Raw genomic sequence first — 12,864 nt, 5'->3', positions numbered from 1 at the left:
TAAAATTAATTAAGGAGAATTTATGCATAACACACTGACATATTATAGAACTCTTCACCAGCAAAGGAAAAAGTATATTATTGGAGTTCATGTCACTGAACTGGAAAGGCAAAACTGGGGGGGCAGAATATATTCTTCACACTGTTAATATAATGCATCTTTAATGTGATCCAAATTTAAAAAAAATACAGATGCTCATGTAAAAACAATCTGCTTTGTAACTTCGGCATCACTTATTAGAATCTAAGGCCCCAGTCCTGCAAAGGTTTAGTCATGTGCCTAGCTTTGCAATCAAAGGGACTACTCAGAGTATACAAGTTAGGCATGTGCATAAATTTTTGCAGGATTGGACCGTAAGATATGACACCATTTATGCTGCTACAGTACGGTTCTGTAAGAACTTCCATTACATACTAGATGAAAACATTTACTTCAGGATTAAACAATACAAGGTTTCACTTAGGGAGCATCTTTTGTTTAACATCTATAAAATGCGGATTTCCTTCTCTAGCTGAGAAGAATGTTGTGAAGATAAATTCAAGATTTGTGAGGTTCTCAGACATTACAATAGGGGCTACACATCAGTCCCTAGACAGATAAAGAATGGATCGGATCTATGATATAAAACTAAATACAGGGTTGATAAAAATAATTGTGACATAAAACAGTTTTAAATTACTATCTTAATGTTTTTCCCTTTGCCTCATATCTGCAGCAAATTATTTGAATTTGAATGTTGTGAAGGCTGATGGGTTTTTTAAAACTATACTCAGTATATCGAAAAGCATCTATTTATCTTATATAATAGTATCTGAGCATCTTCTGAGAATGAGCATTTTGAACCTGAAATATTAAAGAATTATTCTATAAGTAGAATACATGTTTTACCTGTGTCCCACAGTTTAGCTGCCTTATAGCCCAGTAAATAAATTTAATTACAGGCATATGTAGTTTAGGGTTCACAAATGGCATCCACTGGAGTTGTTCAGCAACGATAGGTAAAAGCTGGAAAAATGTACATGAAGATAGTTTTATACAGCATCTGTCACTGAGTAAACAACTTAAATTCCCGAATGATAATGGACTGCACATGCAAATACTTATCTGGCAGATCCAGTGCACTGAATACGTTTAGCACACGCACAGCAAGTACATAAAAATTACACAATTATAATTTAATAGCATGTAACTCAGATTATTATTTTTTTTAAAAGCTGACTTCTAAAATGGACTCAAAATGTTGCATACATTCCTGTTTTTCTCAAAAAGTATGCGCCCAATCCATGTGAAATTTCACACAGGGTTAGGATTTATGCCCTATGAATTCTCTGTGTAGTTTGTTTGATTTCTCTTTGTAAAATGCACTGACACCTTAACTCTGTCTCCAAAGGAAAGAAATAGCTACTGACTTCTATGGTAAATGATGTTCGTCAAGATGTGTTGTGCACATATACATTCCACTGTATGTGTGCATGTGCACCCAATGCACTTGAATCAAAGACTTTTGCCAGCAGTACTTGGACGTATTTGTGCATGCTGCTGAATGTATAAAAGGCGGAGTCACCCTGATTCCCTCTCAGTTCCTTTGCAGCAGAAAAACAATGATACTTCCAAATTACAATAAAGAAGGAAGGCTCATGGAATGCATATGTGCACATCTCAAAGAACAGTTACAGTAGACAAAGTACTGGTAACCGTTTTTTCTCCTTCAAGTGATAGTTCACATGTACACCTCTACCCCAATATAACACTGTCCTTGGGAGCCAAAAAATCTTGGCGCGTTATAGGTGAAACCGCGTTATATGGAACTTGCTTTGATCCGCCAGAGCGCATAGCCCTGCCCCCCCCCCCCGGAGCACTGCTTTACCGCGTTATATCCAAATTTCTGTTATATCGGGTCGTGTTATATCAGGTAGAGGTGTACATTCCACTGTAGGTGATTTACAAGCAGTTGCCCTGAAGGCAGTGAGACTTCAGAACTACGCAAATAGGGAATGACGTACAGATTTGTCAAAGTCCACATCAACTCATGATACATGAGTGATGACAGTCTGGAGAAGTGATGACATAGTGTCTGGTGAAAGTATGTATAGATGTAGCCACCTTACAGATGCCCACAGTCAATATGTTGTTTAGAAAGGTTGTTGAAGTCCCTTATAGACTCAGCAATTACATTTGCGAATTTGTAACAGGATCTTATGCATGAAGATATCCAATATGACACTCACTGAGCCAAGACTGCTTGACCTTTTACTCTTTCTGCATAGGCCACAAAGAGTCTAGGTAAGATTCTAAATGACTTGGTTCTATGGATGTAGCAATGAATGGCCCTATGCACATCAAGGTAGTGCAGTGTCTCCCCTCTCTCAGCTTGAGGCTTTGGAAAAAATACTGGTAAATGAATAGTTTGGTTCAGCTGAATGTCTGTAATCACTTTCAGATGAATTCTGGATGTGCTTCTAAAGCAATTTTATCCTTGTGAAAAATAGTGAATGGATATTAATACCTATTATCTTAGAAACTCTCCTGGCTGATGTAACTGCCACCACAAATATAGTTTTCATAGAAAGGTGGAATAATGAGCAAGATGCCCTGGGCACAAAGGGAGGTCTCGTTAGATGGGACTCTGATAAGACAGTATGCACAAGTGAGTCCTTTAAGAAACATCACTAACATCAGATGTGAGAAAAGGAAAGGTTGTGCAGTAACTGGAGTTCTTCAAGATGTGTGTCCCTATGGGTGCTCCACTTTAGGTGGTGGTGTGTCCCGGTGCCATCAACCGGAGATTTATGGTAGCAGTGTCCATATGGGTTGTGCATGTGCAGTAGGTGTCTCATGGTGCCACTGGTGCCGCGTGTAGCACGCGCACAACCCGAATCCTCCAGTTCTTTCTCTACCGCAGAGTCCTCACTGCAAACTCCGAAGCAGAGAGCAGGTAGTGTAGCACCCACAGGCACACACATCTCGAAGAACTCCAATTACTGTACAAGGGGAGTAACCTTTCCTCCTTCTTTGAGTAGTGTCCCTGTGGGTGCTCCACTTCAGGTGACTGTAGAGCAGTGCCCCTCTGAGGGCTGAGGGGACTTTGGGTTTGTTCAAGTCACTGAGGTAAGTACTGTGAGGCCCACTATGGTGTCAGCCCTAGAGTCCTGTGTGACTGCATACTGCTTTGCAAATGTGTGGACGGATGCCCAAGTGGTCATCTTACAGATCTCTAGTATTGGAACGTTATTGAGGAACGCTACTGAGGTTGAAATGGACCTAGCAGAATGTGCTCTAATGTGCTCCGGTGATTCTGGATATGGCAGCACATCTGAATGCTTGTGGAAATCCATTTGGATAATCTCTGGGATATAGCATCTCCTTTTGAGAGCTTGGTAGTAGAAATTAAAAGTCTAGGGGATTTCCTGAAAGGTTTGGTTCTTTCAAGGTAGAACACTAGTGCCCTTCTAAGTCTAGAGTGTGTAGGGTGGCTTCTGTTGGAGTACCAAGAGACTTAGGGTAGAATGTCGGTAGGTGAATAGATTGGTTCATGTGAAATGATGGTTACTTTCAGTAAGAATTTAGGGTGTGGCAGAACAGCACACATTTGCAATTCATCAGGGATGCTAACAGACCGATAGTGGGAATGCCCCACCCTTTGAAAACTGAACTCAGGACCTCTCCATTCATCTCCCATTCATAATCCTGGGAGAAGTACCTGCTGAGCGTGTCTGCTGTCGTGTTCTGATAGCCTGGCCGGTAACACACTGTGATGTTTATGTTGTGTTGTATGCACTAATTCCAAAGTCGCATGGCTTCTGTGCAAAGAGAATGTGAGCGAGCTCCTCCTTGCCTGTTGATGCAGCACATGTAGGTGATACTGTCGGTCATAATTCGAATGGATTTGTTCCATATATGAGGTAGGAAATGTCTGCAGGCATTGCGGACTGCTCGTAACTCTAGGAAATTGACGTGCAGTTGAGTCTCTCCTGCAGACCATTTACCCTATATCGTGTGTTGACACATGTGAGCACCCAACCTATCAGTGAGGCATCTGTGGTGATCACTGTTGCTGGGGGCTCCTATTGGAAAGGGATACCCATACAGACATTTTGTGGCCTTGTCCACCATTGTAATGAGTTCAGGACATTTGACAGAACTGTGAGCCGCTTGTGTATGTTGGTATGTATACTGTGCTTAGCCAACCTTGTAGGCATCGCATATGTAGTCTTGCATGTTATACTACGAACGTCATGGCCGCCATGGGTCCTAGTAATTGTTGGACAGTGCGAGCCTGAACTTGAGGACTGACTTGTATGTCTGAGACAAGGTTCATGAGGTTTGTGCATTTGGTAAGGGGTAATGATGCCTTGGCTTCTATGGTGTCGAGATGTGCCCCAATAAAGTCTAGTTGTTGGACTGGGTTTGTGGTTGATTTCTATTCGTTTATTTGTAGACCCAGCTCCCGGAATAGTGTGATAGTGGACTGGACTGCGTCCATTGTGTCTCGTAGAGTTGGGCCTTTGATAAGGCAATCATCCAGGTCGAGAAAATCATCATTCCCTGTTTGTGTAGATGTGCTGCTACCACCACCAGCGTTTTGGAGAAGACTCTTGGTGCTGCGGACAGGCTGAATGGAAGTACTCTGTATTGGAAGAGTTCTTGTCCTACTGTGAATCACAGAAATTTCCTATGAGCAGGATGAATTGTGATACGTAAATAAGCATCTTGGAGATCGAGGACTGAAAACTAGTCCTCCTTTTGCAGTGCTGGGAGTATCGTACCCAATGTGACCAGCTTTTGGGATCTGACGAACTTGTCGGGCTTCCGCAGATCCAGGATGAGTCTCCATCCCCCAGCTTGTGCTGGTTTGTCTTTACCTCCTCTAGTGGGATGTCTTGGCTTTGTGCGACCCTCTTGAACAGCTCTTGAAATTGTTTAAAGTCATCCGCCGAGCTTGGTGTGTGTGTGTGTGGGGGGGACATAATTGCCTCATCTGGGGAGGAAGATAAATTATGCACAGGAGATGTGTCATGGTCTGTGCCCGACTCTGTGTCCTCTCCCCGTTCCTGTGTCTCCGAGGGTTGTGGTGTGGGAGACGCTGGGTTAGAGCACAGTTCACATCTATGTGCTGTGGATAGTCTAAAATGCTGACCCCTCTATGCGCTCCAGGGTTCCCAATGCACCCATTGCATTGGGAAAGCCATAGGAGGGTACATCCTTGGGGGTCCGCACCATGGTTGGTTCATCCAGTGTGTTGGACCCATGTGGCTCCATGCTGGTCGGTGGGCCTTACATGAGGAGTGATGTGGAGATAGGGGGTATTGTCCCTGCATCTCCTCCTCATCATCACTGGAGAACCATGCCACGTCTTGTGGGCTTTGATCTCCACTGGAGCCCGTGGGGGAGCCCTTGGCACCGAGAATTGGTGAATGTGGTGCTGATGAAATGTCTAAGTCTCTCTAGTGCAGCAGAGACTGTGTTGGTGCTGATTTCTGAGTATTCGGTGCCATGGGTGCTTTCCCTTTCGTTGATGGAGTCAGTGCCCACCGGGGTGTTGTTTGGCTAGTGCCGACATGGTGGTGCCTACTGGTGCCGACAGTGTCGGTGGATATATCGTGCCTGAGACACTCGGTGCCAAGTCCTGTACCGGTGAGCTCGGTGCCATGGAGGAGGCATGTTTGTGTCAGTGCCTCGACTCCGTTTCTTTCTTTCTGACCTTGGCGATGTCTGGAGCATTATAGGTGCTCACCTGAGAGTAAGATGGCATCGGGGGTAGCGACCTCGCAGGAGACCACCTCTGTTTTTGCAGATCTCTCTGCAAAGACGTTTGAGCACTCTTTTTGTTTTTTTCAGAGGGTAGATCTCCTTTTCCATCTTGAGGAGAGCCCGGAGAGATTGTTTGCTTGTTCTCCTCAGGCTGGAGAGCCTTCTCCATCAAGATCATTTTAAGCCAAAGATTCCTGTCCCATCAGGCTCTGGTTTTCAGGTTGCTGCAGTGGGAGTATTTCTGGGGAATATGCCCCTCACCCAGGCAACATACACATAAAGAATGTTTGTCTGAAACAGGCATAGCATCGCTCATTTGAAGCCTGGAGACCCCAGCATTTTAACTAGTACCTATCCCTTAAGGGGAGGGGGTGGGGACTGTCTAACGAACTAATAAGAAATTTTTTATTTTTTTTACACTAACACAAACAATCTGTAACAATTTATCTAAGTGCTTATCTAAAAGCTATTTCTTAACGATTTTAGGGAGAAGTGCTAACACTACCCCTTTGCGCCGTCTTAAGCTGAGAACGGTTGAGAAAGAACTGGAGGGCTCGGGTCGTGTGTGCGCTACATGCGGCACCAACGGCACTGCGAGGTGACCCGCACGAACACTGTTACCATAAATCTCCGATTGACGGTGCTGGGATGCACCGCCACCTAAAGTGGAACACCCACAGGGACACTACTCGAGTCTTTAATGTGAGGGTGAACAGAGAGGAGGCTAGATGAACTCTAACTGAGGGCATGTCTTCACTAGCAATGTTAATGTGCTGCCACAGCAGCACTTTAATGTGGTTGTGTAATCGCTGTGTAGCGCTCTCCCAGCGCTATAAAAACCACCTCCATGAGGGGAATAGCTACCAGGGCTGGCGCACTGTCTACACTGGCACTTTACAGCGCTGAAACTTGCAGCACCCTGGGGTGTGTTTTTTCCACACCTTGGAATGTGTTTTTTCACACCCCTGAGCGAGAAAGTCGCAGCGCTGTAAAGTGCCAATGTAGACAAGCCCTTAAAGCCCTGCTTGTTTTGGTTTTGGTGTTTTGTTTTTTTAAAGGTACAGCAAGTAATCTAAGAGGCTCTGAACCTCAGCTCAAGAACATTCATTCAGGTATGCAAATCAGCATGTCCAGAGAGTGCCTTGTTGGTACATAGACTGACCAAAGGCAGGGCTACAAGCATCTGAGGTAAAGTCTGGAATGCTGAGTCACATATTTGAATGATGCCATTTGATCCGTAAGTCACAGGCAGGATCGTACCATAGTTCCGATTTCAGCCTTGAGGCCCTCACAAAGGTTGACAATGGTCAGAAACCTGTTTCGAGGTAGATAAGCAGTTGCTGGGATTGCACCTATAAATATGACCTTTTTGACAGGAACTGAAGTTTATTTTTCTGCATTTATTCTTAGTCCCAAACGAGTAAACAGCAACTGGCTCTGAAGAACATTGTTCCTACTTGCTCCTTTGACCCAACCTCAGACCAGCCAGACATCCAGGCAAAGAAAATCTGGATAACCCAGAACTGGAGGAGAGCAGCAAGCGCCATATGGCTGGTAAAGACCCTTGGGGCTGATGAAAAGCCAAATGGGAGCACTTGGTACTGGCAGTGAGAGTCTTCAACCATAAATCTCAAATATTTCCTTGGGCCTTGGAAATAAGAGTCCTGTAAACAGAAGGCAGCTTACCAGTCTTCAAGATGGAGGGCAGGGATAATGGACAAAAGGGAAACCATCCTGAACTTCAGTTTTCTGATTAACTTTTTTAACTTCCTCAAATCCAGGATAGGCATTAGCCCTCCTCTCTTTTAGCCATTACCAGGAGGCTGGGGGTGGATGAATGAAAAACAATCAAAGTCTTGGGAAGACACTTGGTGGCACTCACTAGCCTTCTTTGATATAGGAGGTAGGGAGGCCAGGGTCTGCCATAAGATCTTAGCAGGATCAAGGTGGGCCTCATTAATAGATAGAGCTACTCTTCCTGAAGCAAAATTGAATTGCAAAAAATGTAATCTGGATAAATCAGAAAATAAAGTTGATGAGACTCGGTACTTTAAGTATTTAAAAAAACAAAACTGATCTATAGTTCAGCACCACTGTTTCCTGGGGATGGCCACTAAAAGATGAGCTTTGTTTTAAGGAATTCCTTCTTTAGTAATTTTTTAAAATTTAGATTTCCTTAATTTAGTGGAAACAGCAAGTGGAAATGGCAGAGGGAGAGAAATAAGTTTTCCTGAGAACTTCAGTGACTCTCTTCAGAGACTATTGTTTGGAAAGGAAAGATAAGGAATAAGGGGGTTAACATACAGTAATAACCCCACCTTTTATAAATCCCCATACTGAATCTTCCAATATGTTTATTAACACATTATTTTAAATTAGGCATGCAGATCTGCTAAGAAAAAAGGATGAGGGGAAAGAACCTGGACAGGTGCAGAGAAGGGCAACAAAAATGATTAGGGCTATGGAATGGCTTCCATATGAGGAGAGATTAAAAAAACTGGAGGCTTGTCTTCAGATACAGCACTGCAGTAGTGAAGATGCTCTCTCTTTGGCACAGTAACATCTCCAGTTGGTATATATAATCCACCCCCCAAGAGGTGGTAGCTATGTTGACAGGAGAAAGTCTCCCATCAACATAGCGCTGACTACCTGGGTGGTTAGGTCAGTATAACTACATTGCTCAGGAGGTATGGATTTTTCACAGCCCTGAGCAATGCTGTTATACTGACATAAGTCTGTAACTACCTGGACTGGGACTTTTCTAGCTTGGAAAAGAGACTACTAAAGGGACATTTGATATAGGTCTACAAAATTATGAATGGTGTGGAGAAATTGAATAAGGAAGTGTTATTCATCTCTTTACATAACCCAACAACCAGGGATCACCCAATGAAATTAATAGGCAGCAGGTTTAAAACAAACAAAAGGAAGTACTTCTTCACACAACACCCAGTCAACCTGTGAAACTTGTTGCCAGGGGACGTTGTGAAGGACAAAACTATAACTGGGTTTTAAAAAGAATTCGGTAAGTTCATGGAGAATAAGTCCATCAATGGATATTAGCCAAGATGATCAGAGACGCAACCCCATGCTTTGGATGTCCTAAGACTCTCGCTGCCCTTAAGGGGATGGATTACTCAATTGCCCTGTTCTGTTCATTCCCTCTGAAGCATCTGGCTAGGGTGACCAGACAGCAAGTGTGAAAAATCGGGATGAGGGTGGGGTGGTAATAGGAGCCTATATAAGAAAAAAAGACCCAAAAATCAGGACTGTCCCTATAAAATTGGGACATCTGGTCACCCTACATCTGGCATTGGACACTGTCAGAAGACGGGATAGAAGGCTAGATGGATCATTGCTCTAACCCAGTGTGCCCATTCTTATGTTCAACATTGCAGGTTAGAATGAAGACAGAAATCTGAAAATCCTCTCACTGAAAGAAGTGATCAGGAGTAAGAGATGGTTTACAATGGGACAGGAACTTAGAACCTTATTTTTCTTTAAATTGCCTCTATTTTTGGAGCTATAAGTGTCAAAACGCCCACTAAATATTACTGTCTGAATGAATACTGAACTGTTAACTATGCACAATTATTTTTGTTTTGTTATAGTATTCAAACTATATATAAATAAAACTGGCACACACTGGCCACAAGGTTTAAAAAAAACAATCCAAACCCGTTTACCTTTGCACACTTTTCTTGTATGTAATTTTTGTGGGTGTATGTTAATGTTTGATTGTCTCTTCCTTCTTCCTCTATTTTCACTTTGAGGAATTGATCTGAGATCCAGTCCATAAGAACAGTTAAAAGCTCATAAACATGTGAATTAAGTGGTACCTGTAACAACCATAACATTAAATAAGATTATGAAGCTTTTCCAAAACATATGGTATAGTATTAGAGCCTCTCAAAGAAAACAGATTGGTATGTCAGAATATGAAAACAGTTTTAACATTTTATTATATGTATTTGGAGTAGGATGGATGAATGCCTGAAAAAAATTAGGAGTTTAGACCATTATTTGTGGTGATTATTGGTTGGCAGAAAACACACAGGTACGAAATTTATATAAAGTCCTAGAAAAACATCTTCATGCACAGAATGGGTCTGTTTTACAACTTTGGTCATAAGAATGTGAGGAGAACGTGAAAGACAACTGCATAATTCACAGGTATTGTTAACGTGGTAATTTTTATGTGGGAAATGTTAGATGCACTAAACAATTCATATCACTTTCTTGTACGTAGCCCACTGCTGTTAAAATTTACCTCATTAACTGAACATTATTCAGTTGTATTCTAATAATGAATAAGTTAAAAGAATTAAGAACAAGACTTCAGAAGAACAAAACCTCCCCCAACCCCCAATTTGCCTTCTCCAATACATTAACTAAGAATCCCAAATTGGACCAAATTTTTTTAGGCTTGTGAGGAAAAAAAAAGCAGATACATTCAAGGAAGGATCTAGGGTCAGCCCCCAGAGGGAAAAATCTAGTTCCCTTAAAGCAGTGGTCCCCAACATTTTTGTGACCAGTAGCACATTCATGTTTTCAGAAGAGTGTGGCGGGTGCCAACAATTTTTCAAGGCTTATTTTGTATTTGTACATTAAATAATACAAAAACATATAAAAATAATAAAAAAACCATATTTAATATTACATAATATATTAATCCACATAGAAGAAAGAAGCCGCGAGGACAGAGAACACTGGCGCCCGCAGCCCTGGAATACTCTGTCCCCAGCAGGCGCGGGGGCCCGGATTCTCTCCCCTGCTGGGTACTAGGCGAGTCCCGCGCCTGCCGGGGACCAAGAACACCGGTGCCCTCAGCCTGCAGCCCCGGAGCTCTCTGTCCCTGGCAGACATGGGGACGCAGCTTCTCTCCCCTGCTGGGCACTAGGCAGGCACACATAAATGCCCCGGAGGGTGCCATGGTGCCCATGGGCACCACGTTGGGGATCACTGCCTTAAAGCAAAGAGAAAGTTGTGTATAATATTTCAAGCAATATTCCAAATAATTTCATTGCTAGATTTCATAATTACCATAAGGGATATAATAGTGGAAAACTGACAGAAGGCACACTATTAAATAGGACAAAACTGCGGTAAGAAATATTATTTACAAAAGCAAAAGAGAATGTTTCAAGACAGAAGGAAGGAAGGTGACCATATTGCAATCATGTATGAAACATGTCAGCATTTACTCAGTTTTTCCCTCACTAGAGGCTTTTTCTACTATAAGCACTAAGAGCATAATTACCTATGACATACAAGTTAATCTTCCTATATCTGACATCACTTATCAGTTTTTCTTTTCAATTAACTATAAAAAGCTGTACACAGAGATATTATTTACATTGTGGAGTAATCAAAATGTGCTAAGAACTTTCCAAACAGTGGAAGAAACAGACATACAATTTAAAAAGATGACAGATTAAAAGAGGGTTGATGAGATGCAACATAAAAGCTAAGTGATCAGGATGACAATAAGTGCACTTCTTTTTAGTGACATATTTAAATGTTATTCTTTTTCCAGTTAAACACACTCAATTTTCCCCAATGCAATCCCATTGTTCTTATTCCCTGAACACTTTAAGCCAGGGGTAGGCAACCTATGGCACGCGTGCCAAAGGTAGAACGCGAGCTGATTTTCAGTGGCACTCACACTGCCCAGATCCTGACTACCGGTCCGCTGGGTGGGGGGGCTCTGCATTTTAATTTAATTTTAAATGAAGCTTCTTAAACATTTTAAAAACCTTATTTACTTTATATACAATAATAGTTTAGTTACATATTATAGACTTACAGAAAGAGACCTTCTAAAAAGGTTAAAATGTATTACTGGCAGGCGAAACCTTAAATTAGAGTGAATAAATGAAGACTCGGCACAGCACTTCTGAAAGGTTGCCTACCCCTGCTTTAACCCCTTTCCTAGTATAACTGAGTAGTTCACTCATATCATAAATAAATGACATGAGTAAATGACTTCACTAGTTTCCTGAAGACATATGAAAAGTGGGTCTTCGAGAAAGATATTCCAATATCTAATACACCTCTACCTCAATATAATGCTGTCCTCAGGAGCCAAAAAAAATCTTACCGCGTTATAGGTGAAACTGCGTTATAATGAACTTGCTTTGATCCACCGGAATGTGCAGCCCCGCGCTCCTGGAGCACTGCTTTACCGCGTTATATCCAAATTCGTGTTATATTGGGTCGTGTTATATCGAGGTAGAGGTGTATTCTTAATTAAGACAGAAGTTTCCTTTCCTCCTTGTTTATGTCTTACCTTACAAATTTTTGATGTTGCTGCCATTTTTTCCTGCTTCACAGATTTAATTTCTTGCATTGCTTGAGAAACATCTTTAGATTTCTGTATTGTTAAAAATTCATGCTTCCTCTGCAACAGGATATATTAAATAAATTAGATTTGACATGTTTCTTACAAGGGAAGAAGTAATAAGCAAAAACTAAGTCTCACTTGTAAATTCTCTAAACGTGCTTGTACTTTTCTTGCTTGAACTTCCATCTTCTTGTTCTGCTCACTTACATCACTTAACTAAAAGAATCGGAAAATATGTTTAAAATATTTGTGGATTCAAAAACAGGTTTAAACTCATTCTTTACTTCATATAAAGATTGTTCAAAAATCATTAGTTATGGGCAGCTAGATTTATTAAAGTGCAAGTTTATCTGCTCTTTGTGTGAACAAAGCAATGATCATTCACCTCTTTATAAAGAGAGTCAGCTAGTAAGAGCTCTGCTAACTGTTCAGTGTAATGTATAATAAGCTATGTCCTGTGAATTGAGAATTCAACTTCCAAGCCAAACACTGGGCTCACATTACATACAGACACACCCAAATTCAGAAACCATACCTTCAAGAAGAGTGAGGTTTTCTGAAGAAGACAAATACAATTAATTTGAAATTACCTGCGTGCATAGCTCTATGCATTATATTAATGCGTGTACAGTGACAGTTATAGGTATCTTTACAGCTTCAAAGCACTATCCACATAACTAATTTCTCTAGAGCAGTCTCTCTGGACAAGCGTCTATATGGTGGAATGAAGTGTACACTATACAAATGTAAGCAGAGTCAGGATGAGCCCC

The 12,864-nt window shown here is 41.7% G+C and overlaps 1 protein-coding gene across 4 annotated transcripts in view; it reads right to left on the bottom strand.

Moving 5' to 3' along the window:
• The window catches only part of CCDC138 (coiled-coil domain containing 138), a 78,173-nt gene that overhangs the window by 46,620 nt on the left and 18,689 nt on the right, over positions 1-12,864 (bottom strand). For all 4 annotated transcript variants that reach the window (XM_045006944.1, XM_045006942.1, XM_045006957.1 and 1 more), the window contains 4 exons: positions 12,233-12,310; positions 12,041-12,151; positions 9,438-9,590; positions 889-1,005 (listed from right to left, as the gene is read on the bottom strand). In XM_045006944.1, coding sequence (XP_044862879.1) covers positions 889-1,005; positions 9,438-9,590; positions 12,041-12,151; positions 12,233-12,310 — 459 coding nt within the window. The remainder of the gene's footprint in view (positions 1-888; positions 1,006-9,437; positions 9,591-12,040; positions 12,152-12,232; positions 12,311-12,864) is intronic.

Source organism: Mauremys mutica, chromosome 1, assembly GCF_020497125.1.
Source record: "Mauremys mutica isolate MM-2020 ecotype Southern chromosome 1, ASM2049712v1, whole genome shotgun sequence".
Taxonomy (NCBI): Eukaryota; Metazoa; Chordata; order Testudines; family Geoemydidae; genus Mauremys; species Mauremys mutica.
This window is presented reverse-complemented; position numbering and strand designations above follow the sequence as displayed.